Source organism: Oncorhynchus clarkii, chromosome 10 (assembly GCF_045791955.1).
Source record: "Oncorhynchus clarkii lewisi isolate Uvic-CL-2024 chromosome 10, UVic_Ocla_1.0, whole genome shotgun sequence".
NCBI lineage: Eukaryota > Metazoa > Chordata > Actinopteri > Salmoniformes > Salmonidae > Oncorhynchus > Oncorhynchus clarkii.
In genome coordinates, this window is record NC_092156.1 from 17,769,277 (window position 1) to 17,786,326 (window position 17,050).

General features: G+C 41.4%; 1 protein-coding gene across 2 annotated transcripts in view; it reads left to right on the forward strand.

Moving 5' to 3' along the window:
* The window catches only part of LOC139418077 (transmembrane protein 132E), a 346,265-nt gene that overhangs the window by 292,657 nt on the left and 36,558 nt on the right, over nucleotides 1-17,050 (forward strand). For both annotated transcript variants that reach the window (XM_071167249.1, XM_071167251.1), the window contains exon 3: nucleotides 4,529-4,669. In XM_071167249.1, the coding sequence (XP_071023350.1) occupies nucleotides 4,529-4,669 (141 nt within the window). The remainder of the gene's footprint in view (nucleotides 1-4,528; nucleotides 4,670-17,050) is intronic.

Here is a 17,050-nt window from a genome sequence, read left to right on the forward strand (position 1 = left end):
AGGAGAACAATTCAAGGAAATGGAAGATCACAAAAAAAATATTTGAGATATTCAAGCTATAATATTTTATTTTTATAGACTCACTGGTGCTACTAAATAAAAATCCCAGGTGGCACAGCAAAATAATTAGGTGATTATGCAAGTAAAATGGTCGAACTGTAGTGCCCTGGTTACCCTTTTCTGCGCCTGTCAAAACTGCATTTTCCTATTTTTCGGCTCGCTGCTTAGGAGAATACAAATTAAGCACAAGAAAATGTAGCCCAATCTGATCAACAGTTCTAAGTTTCTGTTCTGCATTTTCCAAAAGTACTCCATGAGCTCCTGAGTGGCGCAGCGGTCTACGGCGCTGTATCTCTGTGCTGGAAGTGTCACTACAGACCCTGGTTCGATTCCAGGCTGCATCACAACTGGCCGTGATTGGAAATCCCAAAGGGCGGCGCACAATTGGCCCAGCGTCGTCCGGTATAGGCCGTCATTGTAAATAATAATTTGTTCATAACTGACTTGCCTAGTTATATAAAGGTTAAATATATATATTTTTTTAAATGCCCCACTCAAAAGAAGTATAATACAGCTATTCTCTGTGCCTCTGTGCCTTCTCTTTTCTCCTTAGATGATTTGTCAGATTAGTGTAAATCCCGACTGTCGGGTCATCCCTCGCTGTTCACGTCCCATATCGTCTTTAGCGAGAGATTACTGAAGATGCTCATCATTCCCGACCCGTGGTGGCTGGCCCTTCATCTGGGCCTGGGCTGGCCACTCGGTTTACCGTCAGACGAGCATCAGCAGTGTGACGAATGCATCAGATCTTTTTGTGGTGCCGGGCGTCTCGTTGCAAAGCGAACATCTGTCCTGATTGCTTCCCGCTGCCAATTATGGCAGAATGTCCACATGGCTAGAGATGGAGGCTGACGAGGTTTACATGTCCTCGTATTGACGTCCCTCTCATATTTCCACAATAATGAGCAGCTGGCATGTGCTTCTCCAGCAAGGTGATGCAAAACGAAGCTATTTCTCTCTCTCTTTGTTGCCGAACAGTGAATCTCAAGGTCTGGCATACACAATATCTGAGATTACAATACTGCAATTCAATAAATAACTACTTAGGAATGACTTGTGGACCCTCAATGAACCCCTGTTGACTGGTGCCGTATTTAATACTCTTGTGTGCTATTTTCTACAGCAGTCGCTTGCAGCACACCTTGTAAGCATAATCCATTGTTGTCGTGACATTTTTGAAATAATAGCTTTGTCAGTGCAATTGAAGGCTTATGGAGTGGCATCGGAATAAATCGGGTTTTTTTGCCTCACATTACATCAAGCTGCTACTTCAAGGATGCAAAGTGCTGGAAACAAACAATAATGTTTCTCAAGCTTGTATAAACATATCATACATGTCAAGCTGTTATATCACACACAGCCAAGTGCATGATTGAATCACATGTCACATAAAACGGGCACTGCGTCAAGCACAGGGCCAAGGACAAGCATACATTGATAGATAAATAATATACTGTCATGGAATGGGAATTTGTTGTGACTGCAGAACTCCAAGTGGAGAAGTTGTCTGTAAAGTGCACCCCTCAAACTAATGGAGCTTCAATGGAAAAAGGCTTCGCTGGCCAAATGTAGCTGTCGGAGATGCCCTGTTTTTGCAGCAATTCAAAAGGGAGTGCCTTTGAGACATTCTAGTGCTGACATTTTAGTTCCTTTTTATTTACTTTTTTGCCTGCATTTGTGCACCGAAGTCTGTCGAGGTTACGAACGCCAAGGCTTGATATCCATTAGAGTTTAGGCCGCCCAACAGTGGCACTGCACTTCATCTGTGAGCTGTTGTCACCGCCACCATGGTCAAATGTTTGTTTTTTGGCACTCCCCACCGCAACATACTACCGCTAGCGACTTCCAAAAAATTGAATTGCAATCTGTGAGTGGTTGGCATTCTCTAAGCAAAGGGTTTGTTGTGAATGCTTGGTCATTTCACACAGGCATTGCTTTAACAGTTAAGCAGAGCTAGGGGAGTTGTGTCTGGGAGAGCCTGGAAAAGGAAGCAGAATGAGGGAAGAGACTAATATGGTTGGATAGATGCTAGACTTAAAGCACAAACAACTGTTTCTATTCATATTTTAGTTTCCAGTTAAAGCCAAGCTCTTTTCTGTAATTTGACTGGTGTACGTGTGAAGAATAAACATAATAGCCATGATACACTACTAGGATTAATACTGACTATTATTCATTGATTCAAATAAGTTGAAACCACAACAACCAGGTCTTGGTGTTGACTCCTTAACAACATTGACCAGCATTGACCCACTGTGTTCTGTCTTATTTACCAGGAGTTGGTTTGTTCATCATAGCTTGGTACTGAAGGTGACACGTTGAGCTGGACTAGAACTTTAGAGCCGTCTTCTTTCATCTGAACCAAACCAATCCAACTCTGTTTGTGGTTATACTGTTAGGAAAAGGCACGTTCCAGGTGTACATAATTATTCAAAACAGATTTATTTCCCAGGGAAAGATTCTTGCGATAACTGCAAGCAGATTCCTATCTTGCCTTGCACCTTCAGAGATTTAACATTTGAAAAATAGGAATGTGCCACATCATCAATAAAGGTGTTTTTTTACACGGCGGGCAGCTGCGTATAGCTGGAGATAAAGAGTAAACCAAAGCCTTGTTGAAAAACAGGGCGCTGCAGCCTCCTCTATTGGTCATGGCCCGATCCTCAAAGTGGTGCTGCCGCTGCTTTATCAGGTGAGTGCAGAGAGAGCGGTTTAAAGGCAAAGGAAGGGAGCGTTTGAAAATCGATTGGGGGTTAATCCGGCAGAAAGATTCACCCCATCAATGAATTTGTTGTCACCCTTTTAAAGCGTTTGGCCAGCTTTTGAATATGGTTACCAGAGCCTGAAGAAATAAGGTCAGAATTCCGAGGTCTAGGTCGCAGAATAACCTGTCAGGCATACTGCTGACTCTCAACCTCCCCAATTGCGCAATGGGTGGGAGTTTGCTGTTTTGACAGGCCTTAACTACACATCATCATGTTATGTTAATTAGTAACTGTCAGACTGTTGCAAAACACATGTTTTGGTTCCCATCTGTATCTGCCAACGCAATACAACAATAATTTCCTTGTGCAGGATATGAGTAAATTCTGTATCAGATGTGAACATTGGCAGTTGCAAGGTTTTGATTTGCGATCCCCTCTAACTCCTTGATTTGCGATCCCCTCTATCTAGCTCGATCATTCTAATTTCCCCAGCCTGCCCCACTAAAGAACATCTCCCTGCCAGCCAGGTTTGCTTCCTTCTCCTTCCTTCCAGCTCCTCATCTGCATGGCTCTGTGCTGGCTGCCGAACCTCAAAGCTGTACTTAGAGTGATAAACAAGATAAATATCAGAGTGCTCAAGATCATTGTTGAGATTGCTGTTCATGATCCAGAGGCAAGGAGCTCCTGTCACTCACTTCCGTTGCGAAGAGCCATCACTGGAATATAGTGTTTGAAGGTGTTAACCACAGTCTTTGACAATCTGAGCAATTTCCTGAAGACTAGATGGATGAAAGGCTATGCACCAATCCACATTAGCTATTTGTGCAAAACTAAATTATTCTCCACAGGTTACAAGAAACAATGAATTAAACCACATCAAGGGTTGAAGAGAAGTCATTTCTTAATCACTCTTTCAGAGCATAAATGTTTGCACTGAAAATGTCCAGTGACATTTTAGACCCCAGTGTATGAATTAGCTATATGGCCTTGAAGGATGAGGAGCATTTAGAGCTAACCGTTCCTGTTTAGCAGTCAGCCATTCCAGCGCAGCGCTTAATAGAAGTTGCCATGGCAGAAGGCATCTGTGTGGAATGAATAAATAATAGTAGTGTCTTAGTCGAAGTAGTTCACACAAGCTCCTCCATTTGCCTCTTATCAGCACTGCAAAGATGGCTAGAGTCTTACAGAATTGGTGCGTATTACTAGTCACAGCTGTACCTTTCTGATTCTCTATGCTCACTCATTAAATCGGTTTTATGCGAACGCAATGGCGAGCTAAATTCACATGGGCCACACCAGGGTGATACCTTATACCCTCTCATTTGTGTGGGGAAATTAATCGGAGTCACTGAAATGGATCATAGTCTTAAAAACACTACTACAGCACAATATTCAAGCTTTCTCAAAATATTATGGAACCAAAGAATATGGAGTGGGTTTTTAGTTTTTGCCTGATGCTTAATATACAGTTGGCTGGTTGAGAAATACTCTCAATCGTTATTCAAGCATTATTCAGACATTTATCCATGATTTCAAAATTCCAGTGCGATAGTCTTTGTCTTTAGAGTCAGTTTATCACCACATTGTCCAACTACATTAACTGTCATTGATTGATCTTTCAAAATTGCATTTGCCCCGATGTAATACAGTGCTGTGCACATGAGGGAACTACAGTATACAAACACACCGACAGCCTCTGACCTCACAGATAAATCATGGGCTGTTCATAAAGTTGATTCATTCATTTTATCTCTCGATTGCAGGGTCAAGGCAAAGAAAGGGGTGAATCTGCTGCAAACCAAGTCAAAGAATTCCCAGTGGACTGTGGACTGGGAGGTACAGTCTGGGGCGAAGCATTCCATCACCACCATCGACGTGAACAAAAATAAAGGAGTGCAAGCCGGGTAAGTCAACAGCCTAAGGCCTAAACACACAACATACAACATCCACCCAAACACTACAGAGTGAGGCTGTTGTGCCCAGCACATTGTTAACTTTAGGATGGTTTGTTCGGTGAAAGACTAATTGAGACTTCCTCAAAACATCTCCTTGGCTGCAATAGTGTCATCATGTTGCTTGCTGATAATAATAAAGAAGTTATAAGTCTATTTGTAGTAAAGATATGGATACAGATTTGGGTAGTTGTGCAAAAAATCCTTGGATATACTCTGTCAAATAAAGTGCTTAAATGCAAAGTCATAGAGAGCTCCCGAGTGGCGCAGCGGTTTAAGGCACTGCAAGAGGCATCAGTACAGACCCTGGTTCAATCCTGGGCTGTATCACAACTGGCTGTGATCAGGTGTCCCATAGGGTGGCTCACAATTGGCCCAGCGTCGTCCAGATTAGGGGAGGGTTTGGCCGGGGTAGCCGGTCATTGTAAATAAGAATGTGTTCTTAACTTACCTGCCTAGTTAAATAAAATCAAATAAATACTTACACCAATGATGATTTAAACATTTCTCCCTGCTTGGCAGAAAGCTGATATGTTTGGAGGACAACTACATTGAACTGTAGTTTTGAAATGTGTGCTTTTTACAGCTTGAGGATCAACTTAAGTGATATATCCATTTTATGTGTAGGGAAAAGCGCTGCCACTCAGGAAAATTCACTGTCTTCTTGGTAAGCAACTCCAGCGTAGATTTGGCCTTGTGTTTTAGGTTATTGTCCTGCTGAAATGTGAATTAATCTCCCAGTGTCTGATGGAAAGCAGACTGAACCAGGTTGTTCTCTAGGATTTTGCCTGTGTAAATAAGCACAGGCAAAATCCTAGAGAAAAACCTGGTCCAGGACAATTTTTTTTAACCTTGCTTAGCTCCATTCCATTCTGAAAACCTGAAAACCTCAGTCAAGCATACCCATAATACGATGCAGCCACCACTATGCTTGAAAATATGGAGAGTGGTACTCAGTAATATGTTGTATTGGATTTGTCTCAAACATAACACTTTGTATTCAGAACAAAAAAAGTATTACTTTGCCACATTTTTTGCAGCATTACTTTAGTGCCTTGTTGCAAAAAACGTCAGGCTTCCTTCTTTTCACTCTATCAATTAGGTTAGTGTTGTAGAGTAACTACAATGTTGTTGATCCATCCTCAGGTTTCTCCCATCACAGCCATTACACTGTTTTATGGTCACCATTGGCCTCATGGTGAAATCCCTGAGTGGTTTCCTTCCTCTCCGGCAACAGAGCTAGGAAGGATGTCTGTGTCTTTGTAGTGACTGGGTTTATTGATTCACCATCCAAAGTATTATTAATAACTTCAGCATGCTCAAAGGGATATTCAATGTCTGATTTTTTAAATTGATACCCATCTACCAATAGGTGCCCTTCTTTGCGAGGCATTGGAAAAGCTCCCTGGGCTTTGTGGTTGAATTCACTGCTCGACTGAGGAACCTTACAATTATCTGTATGTGTGGGGTACAGAGATACTGTAATTATTCAAAAATCTAGTTAAACACTATTTCTGCACACAGAGTGAGTCCATGCAACTTATTATGTGACTTTTTAAGCACAGTTTTAGTCCTGAACTTATTTAGGCTTGCCATAACAAAGGGATCGAATACTTATTGACTCAATACATTTCAGATTAATTTTTTTTATTCATAAATATAAAATTAAATTAAAAATGTAAATCCACTTTGACATTATGGGGTATTGTGTGTAGGCCAGTGACAAAGAAAACTACATTTAATCCATTTTAAATGCAAGCTGTAACACAGAAAAATGTGGAAAAAGTCAAGGAGTGTGAATACTTTGTAAGTTGCTGCATTGCAGTGCCATAGAGATGTTATCGGCAAAAATGGCAGCACTACCTATGCCTGTCACTGGGCAAGGGTAACCATGATTATATACAGGCACATCACAGGACTCGGGCTACGTTTCAATATCCATACTAGGCTTCATCTTAGAATGCATGCCCAATACATTGGATAATGGATCATACCATTACTCTCATCAGTCTTAAAACAGGTCCTCCATTTTGAATGAAGGCAGTAACAGTGGAATCAGGTGCAGCTGAGGATGAAGGGAGGTAACTAGCTTCTTAGCCTGTGATACCGCCATACCTCTGGGCGGGCGAAGCCTGGAATTAGCTAACATAAATCACTAATACACTCAACTCATTAACAAAGAAGGCATTAAGAGTTTGGGCTGCTTATCCTAAACCTCCAGAGCTATTTAGCCAGTGCAGATCCTAGTAATACCACCGCCCATCGTTTCCACGGACTGTGGGGAAAAAAGAAACTGGCCAAGTGGGTCTGGAGAGAGGGGGGGTGGAGAGTGAGCGTAACAGACAAACAGTGACATTACCTGAATAAAAGATCAGCCAGTCTTTCTTTGTTCTCTCTCAATAGGGCACTTAGTGTCTGGCTTTCTCGCTATATTTAATGGACCGTGTCAAGTCATTTTTGCCATCCTGTCACCATGTTGGAAATCCAGTCCAGCAGGGGGTCAAGCTACGATATAGACACATTGTGTCATCCCGACTTTTGTCAGAGGCCCAGTCAAAATTCATGAAGGTATTTTGGGCAGAGTTCATATGTTACTAATGAGTTTTGCCTACATTTTAGAGCCATATAACAGCCTCCAAGAATAAATAGCCTGCCGTTTCCTTTTTGCCTTTGATTTAGCCTTCTAGCTGATAAAAAGCATTAAAGATGAGTGAATTCTCAAACTACAGTATTTCAGGCCCACTTCACCCATCTAAGTGAGATAACATTAATGGCGGGACCTTTTTTGAAGGCATATTTAACTGTGATATAGTTCTGCCTTTTTGTGCCGACTTAGGTATATATTTTAGATAATGGACCATGCTGGGCTGCTTTATAAATCTGTCCACAAAAGTAGTATGTGTAGATCCATGCCAAACAGGGTCCCAGTAGTTTTGTGTTACCACATTAAGCCTAATATGTTTAAAGCCTTCATTCGACATGGTTTAGCAAAAAATCTAGGCCTATAATAGATTAAATTGTCATCTTCAATCATGAAGCGTGATCAATTTTCTGGGCGAACGCGGCACTTGGGAGCATTTTACATTTCCTGCTAGATGAAAACATTACTTTCTTCCATAGCTTGGTAACATGTACGTTATACAAGGAACTAAGAATAGTCAATGCTTTTAATGTCCACCACGTGATTCTCTGTGTTGTCAAGGACTTCGGAGTTATGACAACATGCAATTATTATAAGTGTTCATCTTAATGTAAAGAATATGTAACATGTTAATGTGAAAAAGTTATTTGAGGAGCTGGTGGTTAATACCACCGACATACTCATGTTCTTCATGTACTTCTGATTGGTGCCCACCAGTATCTCACTCGTCACAAGCAGCTATGTCTTTTTTTCAAACGTAGTTATGCATCTTACCACTGAGCTCATCAAAGTATAAATCATTTTTTTAATGCTTGCTTGAACATTCTTTTTGAACACAACTCAATCATCAAGTTTGCTGACGACAACAGTGGTAGGCCATTCTCCTGTGGAGAATGGTGCTGCATTGCATAGCAGCTGTTTTACAAGCTCCTGACCAATTTGGCTAAATTGTTTATTTCTTTTTTTGTACTTAATGTTTCTGCCATCATTTCCTGTGACTGAAAAGAGCTTATGGACATCAGAACAAAGATCACTAACCTCAATTTGGATGAAGATTTCTACTTCAACAAGTCGGAGGCGCAGGACATACTTCTCAAAGAAAAAGGCGGCGTAAGAGAGGCGATGTGTGGGCATCCTGACTAAGCTTCTTTGGCGAGTACATAAACCGCAGCTACTGCCCGTTCTATTGGCGATCGTACAATCTCTGGAGAACAAACTGGATGAGCTCCGTTCAAGACTGTCCTATCAATGGGACCTGAAGAACTGTAATTCAGCAGACACTCGTATCCAAAGCGACTTACAGTAGTAGTAACTGCATACATTTTTCATACTTTTTCGTACTGGTCTGTTTCGTATCAAATCCAAAACCCTAGCATTGCAAGCGACATGCTCTACCCACTGAGCCACACGGGACCTAATATCCTATGTTTCACGGAGTTGTGGCTGAACATAGACATGGATAAAATACATCTAGATGTTTTTTCTATGCATCTGCAGGACAGAACGGCAGCGTCAGGTAAGCTAAAGGGAGAAGGCGTGTGTCTCTTTGTTAACAACAGCTGGTGCACGACCTCTAATAGAAGTCAAGAGGTTCTTCTCACCTAAGCTAGAATACCCCATGATAAGTTGTTGACTTTTGTTTTTGTGTTACTATTTCTTTTTTTATGAAGCAAATATTTTTCTTACTGTTGAACTCTGCTCTGTTGGGAATTGGCTCATACAGTGCCTTCAGAAAGTATTCATACCCCTTGACTTATGACTTATGTTGTGTCACAGACTTAAATCAAAATGTATTAAAAAAATGAAATAAACATTTATTGAAAATGGAATGCAGGAATATCTCATTTACTTAGTTTTACAAGCCGATTTAAGTCAAAACTGTAACTAGGCCACTCAGGAACATTCAATGGCATCTTGGTAAGCAACTTTGTCCTTGTGTTTTAGTTTATTGTCCTGCTGACAGGTGAATTTCTCTCCCAGTGTCTGTTGGAAAGCAGACTGAACCACGTTTTCCTCTAGGATTTTGCCTGTGCTTAGCTCTATGATGTTTTTTTTATCAGAAAAAAACTCCCCAGGCCTTGCCAGTGACAGGCATACCCTTAATATGATGCGGCCACCACCATGCTTGAAAATATAAAGAGTGGCACTCAGTGATGTGTTGTGTTGGATTTGCCCCAAACATAACGCTTTGTATTAAGGACATAAAGTACATTTCTTAGTCACATTTTTTTGCTGTTTTACTTTAGTGCCATATTGCAAACAGAATGCATGTTTTGGAATATTTTTATTCTGTACAGGCTTCCTTTTTTTCACTTTGTCATTTAGGTTAGTATTGTGGATTAACTACAATGTTATTGATTCATCCTCAGTTTTCTCCTATCACAGCAATTAAACTCTGTAACTGTATTAAAGTCACCATTGGCCTCATGGTGGAATCCCTGAGCGGTTTCCTTCCTCTCCGGCAACTGAGTTAGTGACTGGGTGTATTGGCCACTCAAAGTCTAATCAATAACTTCACATTGCTCAAATGGATATTCAGTGTGTGCTTTTTAAATGTTTTATCGATCTACCAATTGGTGCCCTTCTTTGCGAGGCATTGTAAAACCTCCCTGTGTTTGAAATTCACTGCTCGACTTACAGATAATTGTATGTGTGGGGTACAGAGAAGAGGTAGTCATTCAAAAATCATGTTAAACACTATTATTACATACAGAGTGAGTCAATGCAACTTATTATGTTACTTGTTAAGCACATTTTTACTAAACTTATTTAGGCTTGCCATAACAAAGGGGTTGAATACTTATTGACTCGAGACATTTCAGGTTTTCATTTTTTATTCATTTGTAAAAATGTCTAAAAAGATAATTCCACTTTAACATTATGGGGTATTGCGTGTAGGCCAGTGACCCCAAATCTCAATTTAATCCATTTGATATTCAGGCTGTAACACGACAAAATGTGGAAAAAGTCGAGGAGTGTGAATATTTTCTGAAGGCAATGTAAGTAAGCTTGTCACTGTAAAGTCTACACCTGTTATATTTGGCGCATTTGACAACACTATTTACCAAGAGAGTTTTCATCTATATTTTTTTCATAGCTGTCAATATACCACCACAAACTGATGCTGGCACTAAGATCCCACTCAACGAGCTGTATAGAGCCTTAAGCAAACAAGAAAATGTTCATCAGAATTTTGGCCTCCCCTTTTTTAGCACATCACTAGGACATCTACAGGACATCTACAGCACCTGGTGTCACAGGAAGGCCAATAAAATGATCAAGGACCTCAGCCACCCAAGCCACAGCCTGTTCACCCCACTACCATCTACAAGACGGAGACAGTGCAGGTGCATCAAAGCTGGGACCGAGAAACTGAAACACTGCTTCTATCTCCAGGCCATCAGACTGTTAAATAGTCACCAATATCCGGCCTCCACCCAGTACCCAGTACCCTGCCCCCAGTACCATGCCGTGAACCGTAATCACTGTTACCTATCCTTCTACCACCTGGTACTCTACACTGCACCTTAGAGACTACTGCCCTATGTACATAGTCATTGAACACTGGTCACTTTAATGTTTACATACTGTTTTACCAACTTCAAAGTGCCTTCAGAAAGTATTCACACCCTTTGACTTTTTCCTTTTTGTTGTTGTGTTACAGCCTGAATTTAAAATAGATTAAATTTAGATTTTTGTCACTGGCCCATGCACAATATCCCATAATGTAAAAGTGGAATTATGTTTCTCGATATGTGTACAAATTAATAGAAAAATGAAAAGCTGAAATGTCTTTGGTCAATAAGTATTCAACCCCTTTGTTCAAATCAAATCAAATTTTATTTGTCACATACACATGGTTAGCAGATGTTAATGCGAGTGTAGCGAAATGCTTGTGCTTCTAGTTCCGACAATGCAGTAATAACCAACAAGTAATCTAACTAACAATTCCAAAACTACTGTCTTGTACACAGTGTGAGGGGATAAAGAATATGTACATAAGGATATATGAATGAGTGATGGTACAGAGCAGCATAGGCAGATACAGTAGATTGTATCGAGTACAGTATATACATATATGATGAGTATGTTAACAAAGTGGCATAGTTAAAGTGGCTAGTGATACATGTATTACATAAGGATACAGTCGATGATATAGAGTACAGTATATACGTATGCCTATGAGATGAATAATGTAGGGTAAGTAACATTATATAAGGTAGCATTATTTAAAGTGGCTAGTGATATATTTACATCATTTCCCATCAATTCCCATTATTAAAGTGGCTGGAGTTGAGTCAGTGTCAGTGTGTTGGCAGCAGCCACTCAATGTTAGTGGTGGCTGTTTAACAGTCTGATAGCCTTGAGATAGAAGCTGTTTTTCAGTCTCTCGGTCCCAGCTTTGATGCACCTGTACTGACCTCGCCTTCTGGATGATAGCGGGGTGAACAGGCAGTGGCTCGGGTGGTTGATGTCCTTGATGATCTTTATGGCCTTCCTGTGACATCGGGTGGTGTAGGTGTCCTGGAGGGCAGGTAGTTTGCCCCCGGTGATGCGTTGTGCAGACCTCAATACCCTCTGGAGAGCCTTACGGTTGAGGGCGGAGCAGTTGCCGTACCAGGCGGTGATACAGCCCGCCAGGATGCTCTCGATTGTGCATCTGTAGAAGTTTGTGAGTGCTTTTGGTGACAAGCCGAATTTCTTCAGCCTCCTGAGGTTGAAGAGGCGCTGCTGCGCCTTCTTCACAATGCTGTCTGTGTGAGTGGACCAATTCAGTTTGTCTGTGATGTGTATGCCGAGGAACTTAAAACTTGCTACCCTCTCCACTACTGTTCCATCGATGTGGATAGGGGGGTGTTCCCTCTGCTGTTTCCTGAAGTCCACAATCATCTCCTTAGTTTTGTTGACGTTGAGTGTGAGGTTATTTTCCTGACACCACACTCCGAGGGCCCTCACCTCCTCCCTGTAGGCCGTCTCGTCGTTGTTGGTAATCAAGCCTACCACTGTTGTGTCGTCCGCAAACTTGATGATTGAGTTGGAGGCGTGCGTGGCCACGCAGTCGTGGGTGAACAGGGAGTACAGGAGAGGGCTCAGAACGCACCCTTGTGGGGCCCCAGTGTTGAGGATCAGCGGGGAGGAGATGTTGTTGCCTACCCTCACCACCTGGGGGCGGCCCGTCAGGAAGTCCAGTACCCAGTTGCACAGGGCGGGGTCGAGACCCAGGGTCTCGAGCTTGATGACGAGCTTGGAGGGTACTATGGTGTTGAATGCCGAGCTGTAGTCAATGAACAGCATTCTCACATAGGTATTCCTCTTGTCCAGATGGGTTAGGGCAGTGTGCAGTGTGGTTGAGATTGCATCGTCTGTGGACCTATTTGGGCGGTAAGCAAATTGGAGTGGGTCTAGGGTGTCAGGTAGGGTGGTGGTGATATGGTCCTTGACTAGTCTCTCAAAGCACTTCATGATGACGGAAGTGAGTGCTACGGGGCGGTAGTCGTTTAGCTCAGTTACCTTAGCTTTCTTGGGAACAGGAACAATGGTGGCCCTCTTGAAGCATGTGGGAACAGCAGACTGGTATAGGGATTGATTGAATATGTCCGTAAACACACCGGCCAGCTGGTCTGCGCATGCTCTGAGGGCGCGGCTGGGGATGCCGTCTGGGCCTGCAGCCTTGCGAGGGTTAACACGTTTAAATGTCTTACTCACCTCGGCTGCAGTGAAGGAGAGACCGCAAGTTTTCGTTGAAGGCCGTGTCAGTGGCACTGTATTGTCCTCAAAGCGGGCAAAAAAGTTATTTAGTCTGCCTGGGAGCAGGACATCCTGGTCCGTGACTGTGCTGGATTTCTTCCTGTAGTCCGTGATTGACTGTAGACCCTGCCACATGCCTCTTGTGTCTGAGCCGTTGAATTGAGATTCTACTTTGTCTCTGTACTGACGCTTAGCTTGTTTGTTGTGGCAAGCCTAAATAAGTTCAGGAGTACAAATATGCTTAACAAGTCACATAATAAGTGTGTGGAATAATGTTGGAATAGTGGAATAGTGTTTAACATGATTTTTGAATGTTAACTCATCTCTGTACCCCACAGAGCAGTGAATTTCAACCACAAAGACGAGTTGTTTTACTATGCCTCTCAAAGAAGGGCACCTGTTGGTAGGACGGTTAACATAATAAAAAGCAGACATTGAATATCCCTTTGAGCATAGAAAATGTATTAATTACATTTTGGGTGGTATATCAATACACTTGGTCACTACAGGCTACAGGCGTCCGTCCTTCTGTTGCCGGAGAGGAAGGAAACCGCTCAGGGATTTCACCATGAGACTAATGGTGACTTTAGAACAGTTAGTTTAATGGCTGTGATGGGAGAAAACTGAGAAGGGATCAACAACATTGTAGTTACTCCTCAATACTAACCTAATTGACAGAGTGAAAAGAAAGAAGCCTGTACAGAATACAAATTTTCCAAAACACGCATCCTGTTTGCAACAAGGCACTAAATTAATAATGCAAAACATGTGGCAAAGCAATTAACTTTCTGTCCTGGGGCAAATCCAATACAACACATTACTGAGTACCACTCTCAATATTTTCAAGCATAGTGATGGCTGTATCATGTTATTGGTATGCTTGAAATCGTTAAAAACTGGTGAGTTTTTCAGGATAAAAGAGAAACGGAATGGAAATACGCACAGGCAAAATCGTAGAGGAAAACCTGGTTCAGTCTGCTTTCCACCAGACACTGGGAGACTATACTTCACCTTTTAGCACCAGCGTTGCTTACCAAGAAGATGCCAGAATCCCCCACACCAGAATTTACTCTAAGCGCAGGCACATTTACATCCAGCTTTAGCACTGCTTAGCACTTTATTGTTGTCTTGATCCTCTCTCACCTCTCACTATGCATTGTACTAGACATCGATTTTTTTCCAATGGCTTCCTAATCATGGCAATATTAATTTTGTAAATGCAGTGTCCTCCCATGTCCCTGTGGAGACGACGGGAAAATCAGATTTGATTGAAATTGATTGCCGGCTAAAAATATGTAAATAACTGATAAAGCAATTAACTGGGTCGAGTTGGCATTCTCTCAAGGATGTTGCTCTTAACTTATAATTGTAACTATTGATTCAAAGGAACAATTGTGGAGAGGCATTCTCTCCGTCTAGAAAGCTTTACGGCAATAATTTATTTTCCATGGCACATCTCATTCTCTTCTTCTAAGGCTAATCTATAGGTATATGTTATATCTGTGCAAACTCTTACTGGAAGAAATGGAAAGCTTTGGAACTGTTGGCTATTTGAAGAATTTAAACCCAGGTTTGGTAGCTGAATATTCCTGGTGCATGGGGTGAAGTGTAATTGTTGAAAGATAGGTGGTGACCATCGGGCCTCCCATCGGTCTCTCGTGGAGTCTTCTAAACCAGCTGTCATCATCGGCAGCTCTATGGTGAGAAACATCTTGATTCCTGGGGCAAAAACCTTGTGCTATTCTGGAGCACGAGTACAGGACATTACAAGGCTGCTTCCTACCGTTCTATGACATTGTTGTAGATAACATTCATATACTGAAAATTTGTGCAAAAAGGCTAACTCTGCTCCATCGTTCATTGAATCAGATGGCTCATTCATCATAAAACTACTTTAATGATTTTTTTTATTGGCAAGATTAGCAAATTTATTGGCAAGATTAGCAAATTTAGGCCTGACATGCCAACAACAACATTCTGAACCTACACTCCATGCACAACTGACCAAATTAAGAAAGCAAGCAATTTAACATTCCTAAAAGTGAATGTGGAAGAGGTGGAACATTTTTTGTTGTCTATTAAATCAAATAAAATTATATTGGTCACATACACATATTTAGCGGATGTTATTGTGGATGTAGCGAAATGCTTGTGTTCCTAGCTCCAACAGTGCAGTAATATCTAACAATGCATAACAATACAAACAAATCTAAAAGTAAAAGAATGGAATTAAGAAATATATAAATATTAGGATGAGCAATGTCAGAGTGGAATTGACTAAAATACAGTAGAATACACTATATACATATGAAATGAATAAAACAGCATGTAAACATTATTAAAGTGACCAGTGATTCCATGTCTATTGACAGTTGAAGTCGGACGTTTACATATACTTAGGTTGGAGTCATTAAAACTAGTTTTAAACCACTCCACACATTTCTTGTTAACAAACTAGTTTTGGCAAGTCGGTTAGGACATCTACTTTGTGCATGACACAAGTCATTTTTCCAACAATTGTTTACAGACAGATTATTTCACTTATAATTCACTGTATCAGAATTCCAGTGGGTCACTAAATTGACTGTGCCTTTAAACAGCTTGGAAAATTCCAGAAAATGATGTCATGGCTATAAAAACTTTTGATAGGCATATTGACATAATTTGAGTCAATTGGAGGTGTACCTGTGGATGTATTTCAAGGCCTACCTTCAAGCTCAGTGCCTCTTTTTTTGATATCATGGGAATATCAAAAGATATCAGCCAAGACCTCAGAAAAAAAATTGTAGACCTCCACAAGTCTGGTTGATCCTTGGGAGAAATTTCCAAACACCTGAAGGTACCACGTTCATCTGTACAAACAATAGTACGCAAGTATAAACACCATGGGACCACGCAGCCGTCATACCGCTCAGGAAGGAGACACGTTCTGTCTCCTAGAGATGAACGTACTTTGGTGCGAAAAGTGCAAATCAATCCCAGAACGACAACAAAGGACCTTGTGAAAATGCTGGAGGAAACAGGTACAAAAGTATCTATATCCACAGTAAAACGAGTCCTATATCGACATAACCTGAAAGGCTGCTCAGCCAGGAAGAATCCACTTTTTCAAAACCGGCATAAAAAAGCCAGACTACGGTTTGCAACTGCACATGGGGAAAAATATTGTACTTTTTGGGGCAATGTCCTCTGGTCTGATGAAACAAAAATAGAATTGTTTGGCCATTGCGACCATCGGTATGTTTGGAGGAAAAAGGGAAGGCTTGCAAGCTGAAGAACACCATCCCAACCGTGAAGCACGGGGGTGGCAGCATCATGTTGTGGAGGTGCTTTGCAGCAGGAGGGACTGGTGCACTTCACAAAATAGATGGCATCATCAGGTAGGAAAATTATGTGGATATATTGAAGCAACATCTCAAGACATCAGTCAGGAAGTTAAAGCTTGGTCACAAATGGGTCTTCCAAATGAACAATGACCCCAAGCATACTTCCAAAGTTGTGGCAAAAGGACAACAAAGTCAAGGTATTGGAGTGGCCATCATTAAGCCCTGACCTCAATCCTATAGAACATTTTTGGGCAGAACTGAAAAAGCGTGTGCTAGCAAGGAGGCCTTACAAACCTGACTCAGTTACACCACCTCTGTCAGGAGGAATGGACCAAAAATCACCCAACTTATTGTGGGAAGCTTGTAGAAGGCTACCCGAAACACTTGACCCAAGTTAAGCAATTTAAAGACAATGCTACCAAATACTAATTGAGTGTCTGTAAACTTCTGACCCACTGGGAATGTGATGAAAGAAATAAAAGCTTAAATAAATAATTCTCTCTACTATTATTTTGACATTTTACATTCTTAAAATAAAAGTGGTGATCCTAACTGACAGATAATTTTTACTAGGATTAAATGTCAGGAATTGTGAAAAACTGAGTTTAAATGTATTTG